Here is a 22,407-nt window from a genome sequence, read left to right as displayed (position 1 = left end):
TTACACCGCTACTATTATGATTTTAGGATGCCTTTGGGGAGGATGAACACTGAAATTCCTATCCTATTAAATATAAACTTGTAATTACTCAACTTAAAAAATTCACTAAAGAAAATGACGTAATGGTCTATTTGAGATATCTTAAGCCACTGAGTTATAATTGTGGAAATTTTTATTTTCCAATAATTTCTTTCAGTTTTATTGCCCACTCCCTTCCCATGAATAATTTTTAAATCCAATTTAATGGCTCTTCTGTCATCTTTAGCTAGTCACACTTGGTTCAGACCAACCTCCCATTAGAGGCAGGATTCTTCCCTACTTGGACCCTTGAAGGCCAGCAAACCTTTGGTTCTAGAACTTTGCTCTGCTCCCTCTCCCTTGCATTTTTCCTTTGGTGTTGGTATAGAGGGGATGGAGGGAGAAGATCCATTTCCTGACAGGTCTTAGCATGGCACACAGGCTGTCCTCTTCTTCGATGGCCCAAATACTCTTCCCTTATATGAACAACCAACTTCAACAGTGCAAAAATTCCTGTTGCTTTTTCTCTGTGGTCAGCCCCCTTAATCAACTGTGGTCTACAAAGTAGAGTGGATAGGAAGAAGTCCTAAGACTCTGCTGGCACTGGGTTCAACTTCGAGGTATTTCCTTTAAAACTATGAAAGCATCTTCAAGACTTGGCCCTTGCCTGGCCACCATATTACATCCCAAACTCTAGGAGTTCCCAGGAAGCTGACATTCATCCCTCCCCATCTCATCTTTATTCTGCAACTCTTCCCAGCCCATTCTTGGGAACCACAAAATACTCAAGAGAATCAATTCATGCCTCCTCCATTTGGCTCTATTATCCCACTATCTTTCCTTAATGTCCCTGCCCTCAGAACACCAAGGCATGTTTGCAAGTCCTATTGCTTAGGAGACATCAAGTGGGGAACGAATGTCCTTTTCTTGCTGACACAAACCTCATGAGGAAGACTTTATTATCCATTCCCTTTAGCTTCAGAGGAGAGACCAATAAATATCTGCTTCTCTTTCCTTTGGGAAAAGTAAGAGGAGGTCAGGGCCTCTTACAGTTATATCCTGGCCCCTTTCCAATATTCTTTATACTAAGGGAGGATAAGTAGACAGTGGAAAAAGTAGTGGTTGGGAAAAGGTGTTTATCTCTGAATCTGCTCAAATGGCACTTTTTAGCAAGCCCTTTGGGAAAGTAACTAGAATCCCAGCCTGATATTCTCCCTGAATTTCAGAATACATAGTGGCCTTTGCTCTCAGCTGTGAGTTCTCAATACTGGGAAGTTAAAAAAGATTACACATTTTACACTACCATGCTATACAGAATAAGTCTTCAATCAATGTAAATGTTAAAAAAAAAAAAAAAAAAAAGAGTCCCAGTTGTAACCTCACTATTGCTGTGAATAGAAGACTTTTATTTCAACTTCGGTGGCCCATTTTCCTTTACCCTTGTTGTAGATCACTCTTCTTCTTTTTCTTTTTGCATATCAAAACAATTTATTGTAAGAGTTTTACAGTATCTCTATAGGTATTGATTAGTTTAAATATCACAGTTCATTCTCCTTCCTTCAGCACCAAGAAAATTGATGTGATGGCCTGTCTTAAGTTGGTTTCCTCTATTGGTCTTTTATCTGACAAGACACCTTTGGCAAAGTAATGACAAAGGCTCATCAATATGCTACTTTTCATCTGTCTGACACTGAAATCAATGGACTGCAGAAGAAGTCCTTCTATCAGCATTGTCAGAAAAGATCACCGTGCTGGACAGAGCATGCTACCTGATTTCTCTGAGCACTCATTCATTCCTGAAAGCTTTCTCTAGGCTGTTACAACAATGACCCTGCTTAGAGGTCAGAGATAAAGATGCTGTACAATCAAAGGATGCTCAGTAAGTCTGGAAAGGGGAGACTCTCTCAGAGTGTGAGATGATATAATGGTCTGCACATCCGGCCCCTGGGAGAAATCACATTCTCCATCTCAGGGACATGTGACCTGCGGGATCTGCATTTGTGGGACTGGAAGCCCTAATCTGTCATAAGTGACAGCTGAGAGTAGAGGATTACACCCAGCACCAAGGAAAGAACTTACCCGAGCAAAAGTGGTTAGATTGGCATAACCAGTTTCATGAGAAAAAATATCTTTAATCAAAAATTTAAAAATAATGCAGACATGGTTATATAATAGTTTGGTATGGTTAGCCAATAATAATAATTCAGTAGAAGAAAACAATTCATCTTGTAACATACTTAACATATTTAGATCATTTACAATCATCCTCACAATGATCACATAGAACACTGAATTCTACTAGCAATTGTAAGCCTCGTAGAATTAGGTTTCCCTGACTTAGAAACTGCTGGGCTTGGGTTCATTCTAAAAGAATAATGTCCTAGAAACTTGCAGCCTTCAGGTGGAACTCTAATCCAAAGTAGAAGAAAAACTGAAGAATGCTGATTTCAGAGGGTGACATCCAAAGTATTTGGACTTCTGACTAACTCATCAGGGCACTTGATTGTTTTTCTGCTTGAAGAGATACAAAAAACATCATGCCCAGGGTGCCTGGATGGCTCAGTGGGATAAGCCTCTGCCTTTGGCTCAGGTCATGATCTCAGGGTCCAGGAATTGATGCCTGCATTAGGCTCTTTGCTCAGCAGGGAGCCTGCTTCCAACCCTCCTCCCCTGCCTACTTGTGATCTCTCTCTCTGTTAAATAAATAAATAAAATCTTAAAAACAAAACAAAACCCTAAAGGGCAAGAAGTTCTTTCTCACACACACACACACACACACACACACACACACACACAAAGAAAAGAAAAGAAAAAAAAGAAACCAAGAAACAAAGAAACACAAAACAAACTTTGCCCAAGTATACTTTCTTTTGTTCCTCATATTGGCAGGGCACTATATTCTCTTTTCCCCAGAAAAACAATTGCTTATTCACAAGTAGCAATATGAGTCTTGAGATATTTTCCCCCTTCTCTCCTTGTCCCCATCAGTGGTGAAATGCAATGATACGCGATGACAATATATAAAATCCAGGAAAGCCATGAAGCTATGTAGGTAACTAATAGATTCAGAGATAACTGTCAAGAATTCCTCTGAGGAGTTAGGGGGTATGTATTTCAATGGCATCTTACTAATGGGGTCGCACAGAAACCCTAACCAAAATTGCCTGGAAAGAGAATGTGTGGGTGCAGTAAGGGAAACCCTACAGGAACACTGGTCACAATGTCACAGGCCAGGTATTCCCTTAGAAGTATATATCCTGTAAAACCCCAAAAGGCCGAGTCAAAGCACGCCACAAATCCCAGAAAAGAGGGAAGGTGAAATTGCAGCCCCTATGAGGTCTAAGGAAAGAAGCAAGACATTAAATGAGTCAAGTGGTCCGGATTTAGAGGGATCTGGAGTCAGTCAGCAGTTTACTTCTACGAATCACCTATGAGATTATGGACAAAGGGGGATCCCCCTCAACGCAACAGTGAGAGGAGGATAAAAATGAGCAGGAATTACTTTCTCTAAGTCCAGTAAGCATTACTTTCTCCTTCTAGCTGGCAGGACACTAAGCAAGAACTCCGTGATCTGAAAACCTTGATGTTGCCTCCAAGACTAGGCAAATTCTCTCAGAACATAATTTGCATGAGATAAAAATGGGTTGGCACTCAACCGCTGCTTCTTTGCTAACAGAAAGAGCTGGTTTCATCAGCAATCCTGCAACCCAGGCGCAGGACCCCACACTTGGTTTAATGCTCTGTCTTCCTCTTCAAATTTCTAAGAATTTTCAAACAAGGGGCCCCACCTTTTTATTTTGTGCTGAGCTCCATAGATCCTCAAATTTATTCTCTGTCTTCCAAGTGGCTAAGTGTTCCTGGAGAGTCTGGCCCTTCTGTAGCTCAGAGTGGTTTTTATCCATCTGCGTCAAACACCGTGGTCTCATTCCCCTGCCGGTAGATTGGTGCAGGGCTAGGTTGAAGATGCCATTCACACAAATAAGAACCCAGAAGGAAGCTGGAAGGTTTCTGGAAAACCTTTCCTCAATCTTAAAAAGAGACACTGGAGCAATGTTCTCCTTGGTCCTATCTCAAAATACCGATGAATGAGGATGTCAGCATATATCCTGAATCTGACCACCTCCCCCTCCCTGCACTGCTAGAACCTGGGCTTCTCTCATAACCCGTGAAGCACACTCCTAATTTCTATTCTCACCCTTTACAGTGAATTCCCCACAATGGAGACAGAGTGTATGCCTACAAACAGAGATCATTTACCTACCTGTTCAAAACTCTCCAAAAACTTCCCAACTTATGATAAAACTCAAAATTCTAATCATGGCCTATAAAAGCCCTTAGGATCTGACATTGGCTACCATGGAAATCCTAGACACATTATATATCCTTCAGAAATGTCTCCCATATTCTTAAACATGTCGGGCTATTTTCCAAGAATTCACTCTTTGAATTCATAATATTTCCCTCAGAATTCACTGTTAATTAATAATAACCATATTATTGGCATTTGGAATTAGTTCTTCATTTATTTATCGAGTGCTTACTTTGTATCAGACTTGAAGGCACTGGGGAAATGGATATCAAGAGATAACAGCTTCTATTCTCTGGCTTTAGCTTAGAGGAAAACCTCTTGAAATCCTTCAAACTAGTAGACATCATAATAGGTGCTAAGATTGTTTTACCAATTCAAAAGCCTGTGAAGTCGATTGCAAACTTCCTCACCTACATTCTGAGGCCCAGTGAGTGACTTAGAGTCCCAGAAGCTGCTAGCAGCGAATACAAGTCACCCTGTAAATGACATGACTATTTATGTAAACAGCACACCCCCTAGAGTTGGACAGGACCCAGCCTGCCTGCCTTCGGACAGGCACCCAGTCCATCCCAGCTGTACCTCACTATGCCACTGGAGACCTCTGGAAACTTAGGACCAACTTATTCCTCTGACTCTCACATGACTGTCATTCCTGATCAGTGGCTAAAGTGAATGTCTCTCTTATGCTCTTTCCTGTCCTGCAGTCTTTTCTAACACTGTTCTAGCCCTCTTTTACCCCCATGCTATGGGTTGAATGGTGACCCTGGCCACAAAAAAATTAAAGGTATATTTCAGTCCTAACCCCAGTATGTCCTAATGTGGCCTTAGAGAGAGAAAGTAGAGTGGGCCCTAACCCAATATGACTGGTGTCCTTATTTTAAACAAACAAACAAATAACAACAAAAACACCTTGTGAACTGACAGACACATGGAGTGAACAGCATGGGAAAGTAAGAAGAGATTAGGGTGACATGTCTACAAGCCAAGTAACAGCAAGGATTGCCAGCAAACACCCAAAGCTGGGGGAGACACATGGAACAGATTCTGCCTCATAGGCCCCCAGAAGGGAACCATAAGCTTCCCCCCAGAAGGAACCAATCCTACTGACACCTTGATCTTGGACTTCCAGCCTCCAGAGTCATGAGACAATACACTTCTACTGTTTAAGCCACCCAGCTTGTAGCATTGGGTTATGTAGCCCTAGCAAACTAATACACCCCATCTATTGCTCCCATTCCCATAAAGAATTTCAGCTGTTACTACTGGAACCCCCATTTCACAAGAAATAAGTTTCCCAACATCTTTGTTTTCTTCCCCAAACAATCTCTCCACTTTGTGCATTCTCCTGAGGATTGTGCTTTACCTGTGGCTCTCACAAGTACTACTCACCTTGTGAGTTGGCATTCTCTGGCTTCCTGTAGCTATTTCCAGGGATAACTGTCCCCAAATACTGTAAAACTACTTCTTGCTCTGCAGAGGAAACCATTGGCTATCTTCTACCCACCCCCCATCACTATTATTTTCCAACCATTCCATCATATTCACATGTAAATTTGACACCTGCTTCAAACTCTTCATCTCTACCCCAAGTCCTGCCATCCTCTCAGGCATCTTTGAGGGCCATACGAGTAAGTCACCAAAGTCCTTAACCAACCACTCACTGCTACTGATTGCTCTCAACAAACCCAGTGGTCACTGTCTTCCACTTCACTCAGAGCCTTAGGTTTCTTGTTGGACCTCTTTCTACCCTACACACAAATCCTTAAACCCCAACATGATACCATAACCACTTAGCCTTCATTTTTCTCATGGTCTCTTTCCTGTCCAAATTGCCTCTCTTCTCTTGGCTTCATAAAGATCTCTCACCTCTTTGTGCCACCACAGTGTCCAGAGGATGACACCCTTCCTGCTTTTCCTCTCCCACCTGGAACAGACCCCTTTATTGATCACAGAGAGTCTCTCTTCCCCAAAAGCAGAATATGAGAGTATAGATGGTTCTTGGAATATGCCATCGAAGACGTGTGTGAAAGAGAGATAGACAAAGCCAGAGAAATGGAGAGAAGGAGTGAAAACTGGTAGAACGCTAATTTCTCAGGTAATTGGGCCACCTGAATAGTTTTCAATTTATTTTGGAGTAATAGTTACTCGCCTCACTTAAAATGTGTGTTACAACACTCATTTGCTTGCTGCTCTTCAATTGTTCTCCAACGTGACAGAACTAAGTTCAAGTTCTTTAGACTGTCTTCCTGGGCCAGTAATAATTTGATTTTGTCTACCCCTCTAGAATCATTTCCCAGCTTCCTCCCTCTCACATAGTACATTTCAAAAGCTTTCTGCATTCAGATATGCTTCTGCCTGCAGCTTTATCTTGCCTTCTTTATGTAATCCCTCAAGGACGTCCCTCTCACCCCCATCTCTGGTGAACTCCCAAGCTTCTTCAAAACTCACTGAAGTTCTGATAGCACTTTCCTATCCTTTACAGATTGCTTTGGACAGAATTTGCAAGTCCTATCTTTAAAATACTTCTTCATTTTGTACATTCTTCTACAACTGTACTGATTCTAATTTTTATTTTTCCCTCATGTATCTTTACAAGAGTGCAGTTTCTCAACCTCAGCACTATGGATATTTTGGACCAGTTAAGTCTCCATCATGCATGGCCGTTCTAGGTATTGTAGAATGCTTAGTAGCATCCTTGGTTTCTGTCCCCTAGATTCCAATAAAATCTCTCCAAGTTCTGACAACCAAAAATGTCTCCAGATATTGTCAAATGTCCCCTGGAGGACACTGGCCCAGGTATAGTGTAAGCCACTCTGGGCTGTAGCTCGACTTTTTCATCTTATTAAACTGAGAAACTAACATGGTATCTGGCTCACAACATACATTTAGTCAGTGTGTTAGTGAAGTGCTCTGAACCACAGGCAGTATGACACCGCTCTAGCAAAATGCCACAAGAATGCCCAGGCAGAGTCCATAGCATCTCAGTTATTTCCAAGTAAAGATATTTTTTAGTTAAAGAGGACGTTTCACTACTAAGGAAAACAAACAAAAAAAATTGTTGCTATGGTTCCCCCCCACTCCAAAGCAAAGAGAATATTTGAGAAAGTTTTCTGAGCACCATGGCCTAAGACTGTGTAGCTCTTAACAAATTTGGCGCTCACTTCCTGCTCATCTGCTTCCTCTCCCCCTTGAAGCCCATTCTGACAGTCCCTACCTCCCCAGCAGTCTTTCCGATCCTCTACACACACAGGGCTGGGGCAGAGCCCCTCACTAGGCACTCGCAGCTGCTCAGAAGCCAGCCTTCAGCAAAGGTGAATGGCTCCCCTGTGGATGACTGCCAAGTCCACTGTCTGTCTGCTTCCTGTGCCAGGGCACTTGGCTCCTGTTTACTGGGCTTTTATCTGCATTTATCTTTTCAACCCAATGAATTTAAATTACGTCTTTATCTTTTACTACTGAGGCAGCCTAAATCCCCCTTCTATCTTAATATGACTTCCTACTACAGTCCATTTTCTTCTCTAAGAGAAGGTTATAAATACTAGAGATGGGAAATGAACTACTTCCAGGAAAACCTTGTGAGTCCACTTTGGTGCATGTGGGAAGGGTTCAGCCTTCCCAGCGCCACAGGGCAGGACTCACAGAAGATTATTTTATATTTAAAACAGAAGGTAACTTACGGCTTGCTCCCATCTGCCAAAAGGCAGACCTCACATCCTTCTGTTTGCATGGTAAATTATGGAAAGACAAAGAGACTCTAGAAAACTCAGCATGGTAAAACCAAATGGAAATCGTTTTTTCCTTAAAACAACTGCACACATTAGAAGAGAAGCTAAATCCTTCACCAACAGCTGATGGGCCGATGTGACAGAGCATGGCTATCTTCATCCGATTCTGTTGGCCTTTTGCTTTCTCTGCCTTGGCCTTTGTGAAAATACGAAACGTTGATTTTGTGCTCTCATGTTTAAAACTATCATGGCAGGCAATTCAGGTCCCAATTTCCATTTCCAACTCATTTCTTACTCCCTTCTTCCTTGTTCTGCCTCTAAGAAGCTGGAAACACTGAACACTCACTCTCCCAGCTTCTCTTGAAGCTTGTGTGGATATGTCAGGTCTTTTTGCCCAATAGGACCTAAGAAGAACTTTGCTAGGAGATTCTAGGGAAGTGCTTGCCTTCCTGATATAAAAGACAGGTGTTTCTTGTGCTGCCCCCTTCCCCTTCTTCCCGCTTTGAATGTGCACATGTTCCTGGAGCTGCAGTCACCATCCGAAGACTGTGAAGCAGCTCTGCCATCGGTAAGCAGCTCCACCATTTTGCCAAGTGAGAAAAGGAAACCTCTTTCTCCAAACCTGGTAGACAGCTGTTCTGTTGTTTGCTGCCAAAAGCACTTAAAATGAAAATAGCTGGGTTTATACTTCTGTCAAGTCACTATGAAAGTAAATGGATTTGGTATACCCCTTCTCTCTTCCCTATGCATTTTTACCCCAAATCCATCGGGATACAATGTGGTTAGTCCAAAATCTGCCAGGCATTGAGCATTAATCTAGGCCAACAATGACATCATAGCTCAAGTTGATTCCAGAAGACGGGTTGAAAAATCTAGGTCCTAGTCCTTGGATGCCTGGCTTTCAGAGAGCTAACACATGCTGAAAGTTTACTATGTACTAAGCAATCTTTCAGTGCTGCTTTAAATGAATTAACTCATTTAGTGTTCATAAAAACCTCTGAGTTAAGTCCCCAGATCATACTCCTTTTAAAGATGAAGGAACAAAGACACAGAGTAACTACTTTAGCCAAGGCTACCTAGCTAAGTAGCACATGGCTACTATCCATATGACTTGGACTTTCTGAGCCAACAGCGTATACATTCTGAAGAATAGGTGCCTTGAAGGAAAAACGCATTGTCATTCTACATATGATGACAATCAGATGAACTCCTTTTCTTTAAATTTTATTTTTTCAGTGTTCCAAGATGCATTGTTTATGCACCACACCCAGTGCTCCATGCAATACGTGCCCTCCTTAATACCTACCACCAGGGAACTCCTATTTGCATCTTTGAGAGAACATCAGAGTCACTACACTGTAAGACAAAAATCAGCTATAAAGGGAAAGATGATTCTGTCCACATCATTCAGAGAAAAAAGTGCATTTAAATGAAATAATATTAAATACCAAAAAAAAAAAAAAATCATAACCACTAACTTCTAATGTGGGCGTATCATTTGCCACATGCTTTGCTAAGTGATTTTATGGGTCTTTCTCTTCAGTTCTCAGAACACCCAGGAAGCAAGGCAGCTACTCGGCTGCCAGCTCTAAAGCCACTGCTTCCCCTTCTTTCTTGCTTTTTACTGTGTTTACCACCCTCTTGCCAAGAGCTCAGAAGTCTATTCTATCCCCAATCCCAGAGGAACAATCACAATCGGTGTCTGTCAATCATCTCCTTTGCCAGCTATTGATTCCATAGACAGATTCTTCCTCGAGAGAAATAAGGGGTAATCTGTTGGAATTTCTGGGAAAAACTTCCTTTGCTAGTCTAGAGAAGCACCAGGAAGAGGTGGCCGTGTCATGCCAGTAACTGAAGCGGTCACCTTGCAATCAGTAGAAGCCTACACACCAAACCCAATTGCTAAGCATGGCAGAGAAAAGAAAAAGAAAAAGGCAGGGTTTCCCAGTGGCAGTATTAACTGCTGAGTTAATGCTGAAACTGCCTTGCTTTTACATTTCTTGTTCTATCAAACACCAATATATACAAAATAGCTTCTCTTATTACCCCCATATTAGAGTTGAAGAAACTGAGGCATTGAGTGTGGAAACAGGGATTTAAATGAGGGCAGTCAAAATACCACCAGCAGCATTGCCTAAACCTCCCAGCTTTTTCCTGCTAGCCCGAAAAGCCCACTTCTCTTTCTTCACACCTAGGAAGGAACATTTCAGCAGGGAATTTTTTGAGCAACTATTCTATTACCTGAACACCCAAGTTATAGTCAGGTTAGTGGACCATAAGATGGCTTCAGAAAAAGCTTTGTCCCCTCCAGATTAGAACACGAGATCTAAAGTCTTGACAAGATGCACAGTAGATAAGACAATGGCGTTCATAAGAAGTAACTAGAATAGACATATCGAGAACTAGGTGGATTGTCCATGCCTATCCTCTAACACATCCTTCTCCTGTGCTCTCTAGATCTTTCCAAACAAGGGTGCTTGCCTTTCCCCAAACACAGGACACCTTCTTCTCATCCCTTGCTCAGTTATTTCTTCTGGCACTGCTCTCCCCCACAGCATGGAGTCTAAATCTTACCCCTTCTGAAAAGCCAAGTTTTAACATCCCCACTTCCCAAATCCCCCGATCTTTGGTCTCCCTCTTTGTTGTACATACAAGAGTATGTTATCTTATTATCCCAATCAATATTATCTTAATGTATAAATATACATCTGGCTTTTTTGCTCAGATGATAAATGGAGTGAAGGCAAACCTGTGTTTGTTTTTTTTTTAATCACTATAATCTCCATGGTCTACCAAGTGCTTTCTACTAGTACCTTAAAGAGAGATTTAGACTTTCTAAAAATTCGACATCCTGAATCCTATAGCATTAATGGAGTATCTTTATGAATAAAGAAGAATACATAGCCTATTCTTTCTAAAATGAATCCATTTATTTCCTCCTCCTCCTCCTCCTCCTCCTCCTTCTTCTTCTTCTTCACAAAATCACTATACTCAACATGGGGTCTGAACTCACAACCACGAGATCAAGGGTCATACACCCAGGGAGGAGAAAAAATAGCAACCGGTCTCCAGAATTAAGCTGGCTATCTACCAGACCACTCTGAACACCCATGAAATCAGCCTGAGATGTAAGATATATCTGGATCTCTATAAACAGAGTATCTCAGGTGGTTGGTATCAAGGTATAAAAAGCAGGGAGTTGTGATTCTGTGGGCAGATATCGGAAGATAAATGGAAGGAGGAGGGAGCCTCTGGTATCTGATGCCAGGAAGGCAAAAGCCTCCTGCACTGAGGACCTGGCACAGACCTGTAGACAAGTACCAGCAGGGAAAGGACTTTAGGGCAGCCCCCTAGACTGAAGCCTGGAGCTACGGGGGTGCATGTATGAACCAGGGTGGCTTGAAGCTTTAGAAGCACAAAGGGCAGAGATGTGCCTAGACCTGGAAGTGGGAGCTGGGAGTCCTGCTATTGGGCACACAACCCAGGATGCTGCAGTTTTTAGCAGCACAGACAGAAATGGAGACAGTGCGGCCTGGAGAGAGCTCACTGAAGAGCAGACTATGATCTCTCTGTTCTGAAACAGAGTTTTGGATACAGTCACTTCTGCTCTTACTCTGGGAAGAGACAAGAGACATGGAAAGCTGCCAGGGAACGCTACCAGAGAACAAAAGCTCCCCTAAAACCAGTTTTGAGCCCATTAACCACCCCACCCCCACAGGGGGCAGGGCAACTCTGCCCAAACAGGGTTGCCTGAGTAAGAGCACAGCAGACCCATCCCGAAGAAGACAAGCTGGAAAAACAAAAGGCCGACAACCCTAAGGTCCCTATGAAACAGGTGCATGTTGCTTTGGTTGTGGTCAATAACTTAGACTCTGCATTCCCTCAACCACCCCTTAACAGAATGACTGAGAGGAGGAAACCCCAACATAGGAAAGACTTAGAAGTCTTTCCTGCCACAGAACTAATGGGTATGGATATAACCGAGATGTGAGAAACAGACTTCAGAGTAACAATTATCAAGGTAATATCTAGGCTTGAGAAAAATATTATGACAATATAGAATCTCTAAGGGCAGGATTGAGATCCAATTAGGCCAAACTTAAAAATGATATGAATGAAGTACTAGATACTATGACTGCCAGGGTAAACGAGGCAGAAGAATGAATTAGTGAGCTAGATCATAATATGACAGAAAAGAAGGAAAATGAGGCAGCATGGGAAAAATAAATTAAAACCCAAGCAATCAGGCTGAGAGAGATTAGTGACTCAATGAAATGTTCAAATATCAGAATTATTGGGATTCCAGAGGGGTTGAAGATAGAGGTCCAGAAGATATATTTGAGCAAATCGTAGCTGAGGACTTCCCTAATCAGGGGAGGGAAACAAGCATTTGTGTCCAAGAGGCAGAGGACCCCTCCCAAATCAATGAGAACAGACCAGCACCACAACCTATAATAGTACAATCTGCAAATCTTAGATCCAAGGAAATAATCTTGAAAGTGATGAGAGGGAAGAGTTTCCTTACATACAGAGGGAAGAACACCAGAATAACATCAGACCTGTCCACAGAGACCTGGCAAGCCAGAAAGGGCTGGCAAGACACATTCAGGGTACTAAATGAGAAGAACATGCAGCCAAGGATATTTTATCCCACAAAGCTATCATTCAGAATGGATGGAGAGACAAGGAGCTTCCAGACTGGCAGAAACTGAAAGAATATGTGACCACCAAGCTGGCTCTGCAAGAAATATTAAGGGGGGTTCTATAAAAGAAGAAAGATCCTAAGAGTGATATATAACAAAAATTTACAGAGACAATCTATAGAAACAAGGACTTCACAGGCAACATGATCACAACAAAATCATATATATATGTTTATATATATATATATATATATATATATATATATATATATATATCCTCTCAATATGAATGGATTAAATGCTCCCATGAAATGGCACAGGGTTGCAGATTGGATACAAAGACATGACCCATCCATGTGCTGTCTACAAGAGACTCATTTTGAACCTAAAGTTACAACCACATTGAAAACGAAGGGATGGAGAATCATTTTTTTTCTTATTTTTATTTTTTTAAAGATTTTATTTATTTATCTGACAGATAGAGATCACAAGCAGGCAGAGAGGCAGGCAGAGAGGAGGAAGCAGGCTCCCTACAGAGAAGAGAGGCTGATGCGGGGCTTGATCCCAGGACCCCGGGACCATGACCCAAGCTGAAGGCAGAGGCCTTAACCCACTGGGCCACCCAGGCACCCCGAGAATCATTTTTCATGCCAACGGACCTCAAAAGAAAGCTGGGGTAGGAATTCTCATATCAGACAAATTAGATTTTAAGCTAAAGACTGTAGTTAGAGATACAAAAGGACACTGTATCATTCTTAAAGGGTCTATCCAACAAGAGGACCTAACAATTGTAAATATCTATACCCCCAATATGGGAGCAGCCAACTACATAAACCAACTGTTAACCAAAATAAAGAGACATACTGATAATAATATGTCTATAGTAGGAGACCTCAACACTGCACTTTCAGCCATAGACAGATCATCTAAGCAGAAAATCAACAAAGAAACAAGAGCTTTGAATGACACATTGGGCCAGATAGACCTTATCGATATATACAGAACATTCCACCCTAAAACAACAGAATACACATTCTTCTCGAACGCACATGGAACTTTCTCCAGAACAGACCACATACTGGGTCACGGATCAGGTCTCAACTGATACCAAAAGACTGAGATTATTCCCTGCATATTCTTAGACCACAATGCTTTGAAATTGGAACTCGAGGGAGCCTGGGTGGCTCAGTTGGTTAAGCAGCTGCCTTCGGCTCAGGTCATGATCCCAGGGTCCTGGGATTGAGTCCCACATCGGGCTCCTTGCTCGGCAGGGAGCCTGCTTCTCCCTCTGCCTCTGCCTGCCTCTTTGTCTGCCTGTCCTCGCTCTCTCTCCCTCTCCCTCTGTCTCTGACAAATAAATAAAATCTTTAAAAAAAAAAAGAAAAGAAAAGAAATTGGAACTCAATCACAAGAAAAAAATTGGAAGAAATTATAATACTTGGACGCTAAAGACCATCCTGCTTAAGAATATTTGGGTCAACCAGGAAATCAAAGAAGAACTTAAACAATTCATGGAAACCAATGAGAATGAAAATACACCCGTCCAAAACCTAGGGGATACTGCAAATGCCGTCCTAAGAGGGAAATGTATAGCTATCCAAGCCTTATTCAAAAACAAAAATCCTGAATACAAAAATTAACTTTACACCTTAAAGAACTGGAAAAAGAACAACAAATAAAGCCTAATCCACACATGAAAAGAGAAATAATTAAGTTTGGAGCAGACATCAATGAATTAGAAACCAGAAATACAATAGAGCAGCGCAACAAAACTAGAAGCTGGCTCTTTGAAAGATTAAAAAGACTGATAAATCACTGACCAGACTTAACCAAAAGAAAAGAGAAAGGACCCAAATTAATAAAATTATGAATGAAAGGGGAGAGATCATGACTAACACCAAGGAAATAGAAACAATTATCAGTAATTATTATCAACAACTATATGCCAATAAATTAAGCAACCTGGAAGAAATGAATGCCTTCCTGGAAACCTATAAACTACCAAGACTGAAACAGGACGAAATGGGCAACCTGAATAGACCAATAACCAGCAATGAGTTTTTAGCACTGATCAAAAACCTCTCAAAAAACAAGAGTCCAAGCCTGATGGGTTCCCTGGGGAATTCTACCAATCATCCAAAGAAGAAATAATATCATTCTCCTGAAGCTGTTTCAAAAAATAGAAACAGAAGAAAAACTTCCATACTTATTCCATGAGGCCAGCATTACCTTAATCCCAAAACCAGGCAAAGACCCCATCAAAAAGAATTACAGACCAATATCCCTGATGAATATGGATGCCAAGATTCTCAACAAGATCCTAGCTAATAGGATCCAACAGTATATTAAAAGGATTATCCATCATGACCAGGTGGGATTTATCCCAGGGATACAGGGTTGTTCAACATTCAGCAATCAATCAGTGTGATTGAACACATTGATAAGAGAAGAGACAAGAACCATATGGTCCCCTCAATTGATGCAGAAAAAGCATTTGACAAAATACAGCTTCTTTTCCCGACTAAAACTCTTCAGAGTGTAGGGATAGAGGGAACATTTTTCAATTTCACAAAAACCATCTATGAAAAGCCCACAGCAAATATCTTCTCAATGGGGAAAAGCTGTCAGCCTTTCCCTTAAGATCAGGAACATGACAAGGATGCCTACTGTCGCCACTATCATTCAAGATAGTACTAGATGTCCTAGCAACAGCAATCATCAACAAAAAAAGAAATAGAAGGTATTCAAATGGGCAAAGAAGAAGTCAAACTCTCTGTCTTTGCCGATGACACAATACTTTTATGTGGAAAACCCAAAAGACTCCACCCCCAAATTACTAGAACTCATACAGCAATTCAGTAATGTGACAGTATAAAAAATCAATGCACAGAAATCAATTGCTTTCCTATACACTAAAATGTAACTGCATAAAGGGAAATTAGAGAATTGATTTCATTTACAATTGCACTGAAAACCATGAGATACTCTGGAATAAACCTAATCAAAGAGGTGAAGGATCTGTACTCAAGCAACTACAGAACACTTATGAAAGAAGTTGAAGAAGATACAAAAAGATGGAAAAGCATTCCATGCTCATGAATCGGAAGAAGAAACATTGTTAAAATGTCTATGCTGCCTAGAGCAATCTATACTTTCAACGCCATCCGGATCAAAATACCAATGGCATTTTTCAAAGCGCTAGAACGAAAATCCTAAAATTTGAATGGAACCAGAAAAGACCCCAAATTGCCAAGGAAATGTTGAATAATAAAAACAAAGCTGGGGGTATCACGTTGCCTGATTTCAAGCTATATTACTAAGCTGTGATCACTAAGACAGCATGGTACTGGCACAAGAACAGAAACACACATCGATGGAACAGAATAGAGAGCCCAGATATGGACACTCAACTCTATGGTCAACTAATCTCTGACAAAACAGGAAAAAATACCAATGGAAAAAAGTCTCTTCAATAAATGGTGCTGGGAAAATTGGACAGCTATGTGTAGAAGAATGAAACTCAACCATTCTCTTACACCACACACAAAGATAAACTCTAAATGGGTTAAAAACTTCTCAGTGTGAGACAGTAATCCATCAAAATCCTAGAGGATAACATAAGCAATAACCTGGTCGACATCAGCCACAACAACTTCTTTCAAGACGTGTCTCCAAAGGCAAGGGAAACAAAAGCGAAATGAACTTATGGGACTTCATCAAGATCAAAAGTTTCTGCACAGAAAAGGAAACAGTCAACAAAACAAAGAGGCAACTCTGGGAATCGGGAGAAGATATTTGCAAATGACACTACAGACAAAGGGCTGATATCCAAGATCTATAAATAACTTCTCAAACTCAATATCTAAAAAAACAAATAAGTCAAAAAATGGGCAGAAGACATGAACAGACACTTCTTCAAAGAAGACATACAAATGGCTAACAGACACATGAAAAAAATGTTCAATATCATTAGCCATCAAGGAAGTTCAAATCAAAATCACACTGAGATACCACCTTACACCAGACAGAATGGCAAAAATTAACAACTCAGGAAACAACAAATGTTGGAAAGGATGTAGAGAAAGGGGAACCCTCTTACACTGTAGCTGGGAATGCAAGCTGGTGAAGCCACTTTGGAAAACAGTGTGGAGATTCCTCGGAAAAGTTAAAAACAGAGCTACCCTATTTCCCAGCAATTGCACTACTGTGTATTTACTCCAAAGATACAAATATAGTGAAAAGAAGGGCCACATGCACCCCGATATTCATCGCAGCAATGGCCACAATAGCAGAACTGTGGAAGGAGCCAAGATGCCCTTCAACAGATAAATGGATAAAGAAGATGTGGTCCATATACACAATGGAGTATTACTTAGCCATCAGAAAGGATGAACATCTGCATCAACATTAATGGAACTGGAGGAAATTATACCGAGTGAAATAAGTCAAGCAAAGAAAGATAATTATCATATGTTTCACTTATTTGTGGAACATAAGGAAGAGCATGGAGGACATTAGGAGAAGGAAGGGAAAAATGAAGAGGGGTGGGAAATGAGAGAGGGAAACAAACCATGAAAGACTGTGGACTCTGGAAAACAAACTGAGGGTTTTAGAGGGGAGGGGGTGAGAGAATGGGTGAGCCTGGTGGTGGGTATTAACGAGGATATGGACTGCACAGAGCACTGTTATATGCAAACAATGAATCATGAAACACTACATTAAAAATTAATGATGTACTGTACGGTGACTAACATATTAAAAAAATTCTTAAAAAAAGAGTCACATGCTCTTCAGACTGAGCCAACTGGGCACCTCTGTTCATTCTTTTCTAATTAACATTTTTAAATTCTTACATTTTTAATTTTAGAAGTGTCCCAGAAGAGAGTAATTTTATGAGCTATTATCCTATGCCAAGTTAGGATTTTCAAAGAGCTTTCCCAGGATTTATGTTTACTTTTTTTCCCCTTTCCTGCCCACTCATCCCTCTATTTAGTGATATAGAGAAAGGATACAGGTCCTGGGTGGTGAATAAAGAAGCAGGTCTTGTAAGGGCTATGCTAGGGCAGCTGGCAGAAATTACCTCTGTCGTGACAGTAACTCTCTGACAGCACAGAGAGGTTGAGAGAACTACCCACCCATCATTTAAGGAGCAGAGCCCTGATTTCAAACCTGGACATATAAAGCTCTATGGCCTAGTAAAGTAGGCTATCTAAGAGAAGGACCCAGATCATTGCCGTTAATATGAGCTATATAGCACAGTAAAAAGAACATGGCAACTGATGAGGCCTACAGCCAGTTTGACCATAAAAAACAACTTTTCTAAAAACAATGACCATCATTCTGGTCGGTTTTATAAGTCCCACTGAGCTCACTTATGTTTTCCTAGACTACAGCACTTCTCTATTTCTGGTGGTCTTTGGTGTCCTATTGCTTCCATGTTCCTCTGCTGTTGTGCCCTATGCCGAGTTGCATTGTTGGCTGGCTTCATGAGAGAACTGAAGTGCAAGAGTGGGGAACCAACACTCATGAACTTGAATACCCTCTGTGTGTCAGAGGTGTGCTGTATCCATCATGTAGTCCTCAATACAACCCCACCATGTGTCATTGGCTCCATTTTACAGAAGGCACTGTTTGACCTGTGAGTTCATGTGCTTTCACCACATCATGGTGTGGGGCCTCTGGGTAGAGGTGGCAGACACCTGGTCACAAATGGAAGTAGGAGGTTTGATGAATGTTCATTTGCTGAGCAGAGTGATGTTGTATATAAATGACAGAGATCTTTACAGGCCTCCACTTGCTATTTGAAAAAGAGCAAGGAAAACATTTCTTACCAAATGTATGTTTCTCGTGGCAAAACCAGGAAGTGGCCAATGCTAAACCATTTTTTTTTTTTTTAATTCAAGTTAACAAACAAACGTAGCTGTGATGGGTATGATTGGCCTTAGGATTTTCAGAAAATTCAAAGATGCAAATCGAGAGCCTTTAGTCAATATTTATTTTTTAATAACTCCTAAAGGACAATAATAATAATAAATTAAAAGGATGACCACTTAGAACAAAGGAAACACACAGGAGGCCTTCAAGACCTACACCAAACAGAATAGGCTTGTGGAACCTAAAATAAACCCATCACTTAAGAATTACCTATGGGAAATTCGGTCATTATTTCTGTAAGGGTGTGATGTGAAGAAATTATAATTATTTCATTTGCTAGAAATCTCTGAGGTGGGAAATAGCAATATGAATAAAGAAAACAGTGTACGTGATCCATCTAAAGCCTTCAACAATACTGAGAGCAAATGAATCAAGATGGAACTGGGGGAGGTCTGCTGGGGCTTAGGAGACTAGAACTGGTTACATTCAGTTCAATTACCAAGGAAATCAGGGACTCAGAATTAAAGTATGACAAGATCTCAAAAATTACCTAATTCAATCCCTAATCTTATAAACTTATAAACTGTATACAGTCCAGGGATGGTTTAGACACCAGATTCTTGACACCCAGGCCAGCATTCGTCTCCTACTTTATGATGTTCTGTAACACATCAGTTAGTATCAGTTATGAAATATATATAACATATTCTACTATATACCTACTTTCCACAAGTAGTTATAGATTATAACGAAAATTACCTCAAGCTTCCCCAGGGCCAGATCAGAGCTGCCTTCAACATGCAAATATGAATAACAAATACGGAAATGAGGTTATTCTAAGGGAACTCTAGAGTAAGTTCATCAAAAAGTATATAGGAAATATGCCAGGAGACAGAATTCTAATCTCTAAATAAAATATTAGTCCCTCTGCCACAGAAATATAATGTACAATTTTATTTATTCTTGTTCAAGAAAAAAAAAAAACACAGCTAGAGAATTTTGGAGAGCATGTGTAAAGTCAGCTCAAGTATACTTATTCTCATGATTCTCAATTCCTCACTAGAGGAGGAGGACTCCCTCGAATCGAGTGAGGTGAGTTAAGAACAAATATAATGAAGCGTTACATTGCTCAGAAAATAATAAACACGTGGAGCTCATTACCACAAAAGAAGTACAGGCAAGGAATATAAATGGATTCATAGAGGTTTGCTCAAATTTATGAATGTCAGAGTCGTAAATGGCTACTGAGAGTACTCCTAACCTTTAAGGTTAATGTCAAGGAGGAAAACTATGTCCTTTCCTGGCAAATCCCTTGAGGCCTCTGTTGTCAACACAATGTTGGATTGGACAGAATGCCAGGTTTGCGTGGCAGAGCAGTTCTTAAATTCCTTTTAAGTAATGGGTATACAGGCCAGAGGAACATTCATCTCTTCAATGGGAGCGTAAATGAAAAATGTTCCATTTTAAACAGGAAACTTGATGAAATGCTGCTGTTGGACACTATTATTTACGTAATCAGAGTTGAACAAGGGGAAAACTTTTAGTTTTACAATCAGAAGAAGGCAAGGTTTGAATCCAGGCCGTGCCACTGAGTGGGCCCTGGTGCAAGTTACTTACTTTTCTGCACCCAGCTTTCTTCCTCACACGTGAAATGGAAAGAAAGACATCCTGCCAGAGGCATCTTGCTGAGACTTCTATAAGAAAATGCTTTGTACACTGAAAAAAAGGACATATTATTAGGTAGTGATAGTTTTAAGCAAATCTCAGTCACTTTGGGAGAGGGTCTATGAGGAGAGTGTGAAGAGAGAGCAATCCCTGTTTTTTTGTTTGTTTGTTTTTTGTTTTTGTTTTTGTTTTTTCTGAAGAGAATTGTTAAGATTCTTCTGAAAGGACCCTCAAGACCCAAGACAGATGTCAGCTCCCCAAGGCAGAGTTTCTTTCCCCTCTAAGTTTCTAGAAACCTCTAGTCATGTCTCAAAGCATCTCTATTATTATCAGGTTATCCACCTTCTTCATTTAACTGTGATTCTCCTCTAAGACAGAGGCCTCCTCTTATTCATCTTTGTGTCCCTAATATTTATCATAGTCTTTGTACATAGCTGGCACTCAATGGATTTTGAATAAATTATTCAATGTGCGGGCGATCCTGCTGTCTCAACTTTACAACAGTAAGATAAAGAAATGATTCAACTATAAAATGCAGTAAGTTAAAAGCAACTAAGGAGCAACATAAAGACTGATCCTTGGCTTTCCTAATTTCTAGACATTAGTCTCTAAGTCCCTAATTTGGGAATAATAGCATCTTGGTCCTTTTCACATAAAAAATAAAAGGCAAGACACGGATCACTGGGTACTGAAATATTTACAAATGGCACATATTTACAATCCTAAAATCACATTCCTAAAAACCCTTTAAAATAAGATGAATATAATGTTTGACCATAACATCAAATTTTAGGTAAGTACAAGATTGCAGAGTCTTATCACCAGACTCTCTCCTTCATCTTCTTCAAAGAGAAAACTTCCAGCTTTGTTAGCTTCAGAATTCAATAAAAGAATCAAAATTAATGTGAAAATGCAAACTTCCTATTCAGTCCAGGAAATGAACCAACAGTTGCAGGTATTTAGATCTTTTTTAAATATCTAGGAAATTTTCTCTTCCAGTTCATAAAGTTAGAAAGATAAATAGGAAGTTAAATAAGTATGCCTGCCAATGATATAGAAAAAGAATTGCATACTGTATTTTATATAACCAAGTGGAATTTATCCCAGATATGCAAGGTATGCAAGACTGTTTAACTTGCAGATGACAATGATATCACACATAGAAAATCCGAAAGACTCCACCAAAAAACTACTAAGAATTGATACATGAATTCAATAAAATTGTAAGTTACAAAAGCAATATGCAGAAATCCATTGCGTTTCTATACACTAATTAAATAGCAGAAAGAGAAATTATGAGAATAGGCACAAAGATGAGCAGAACAGAATACAGAGCCCAGAAATAAACCTATGATTAAGTGATTAATTAATCTTCGACAAAGGCATGAATGTGCAATGGGAGAAAGTCTCTTCAACAATGGTGTTGGGAAAACTGGAAACCCACATGCAAAAGAATGAAATGGGACTGCTTTCTTACACAATATACAAAAATAAACTCAAATGAATTAAGGACCCTAATGTGAGACCTTACTGAATGGGAGAAGATATTTGCAAATGACACATTTGACAAAGGGCTACTATCTGAAATACATAAAGAATGTACACAATTCAATGCCAAAAAAACCCCACAAATAATCCAATTAAAAATAGGAGAAAACATGAACACTTTTTCAAAGAAGACATTCAGATGGCCAATAGACACATGAGAAGATGCTCAACATAACTCATCATCAGAGAAATGCAAATAAAACACACAATGAGAGGGGTGCCTGGGTGGGTCAGTGGGGCAAAGCCTCTGCCTTTGGCTCAGGTCATGGTCTCAGGGTCCTGGGATCAAGCCCCGCATCGGGCTCTCTGCTCAGTGGGGAACCTGTTTCCTCCTCTTTCTCTGCCTGCCTCTCTGACTACTTGTAATCTCTGTCTGTCAAATAAATAAATAAAATCTTTTTTTTTTAAAGTTCATTTATTTACATTATAATAAAAAACCCACAATGAGATATCAACTCATACCTGTCAGAACGGCTAAAATCAAAATTATAAGAAATGAGTGTTGGTGAAGATGTGGAGAAAAAGGTACCATGCACTGTTGGTGGGAATGGAAACTGGTATAGTCACTGTGGAAAACAGTATGGAGGCTCTTCAAAAAATTAAAAATGGAATTATCATTTGACCC

General features: G+C 40.4%; 1 protein-coding gene across 2 annotated transcripts in view; it reads right to left on the bottom strand.

Annotated features, from left to right (window-relative positions):
- Positions 1-22,407, bottom strand: part of LOC309863084 (uncharacterized protein) — a 231,155-nt gene that overhangs the window by 41,514 nt on the left and 167,234 nt on the right. The window contains exon 1 of one of the 2 annotated variants that reach the window (XR_014310885.1): positions 20,187-20,281. Coding sequence is in view for 1 of the 2 variants with exons in the window: in XM_082727583.1 (XP_082583709.1) it covers positions 20,187-20,285 (99 nt within the window). In the remaining variant the exon portion in view is untranslated. Of the gene's footprint in view, positions 1-20,186; positions 20,286-22,407 lie in introns of those variants that run through there. The other variant, XM_082727583.1, reaches the window with a different exon arrangement.

Source organism: Mustela nivalis, assembly GCF_964662115.1.
Source record: "Mustela nivalis genome assembly, chromosome: 4".
Classification (NCBI taxonomy): Eukaryota; Metazoa; Chordata; class Mammalia; order Carnivora; family Mustelidae; genus Mustela; species Mustela nivalis.
This window is presented reverse-complemented; position numbering and strand designations above follow the sequence as displayed.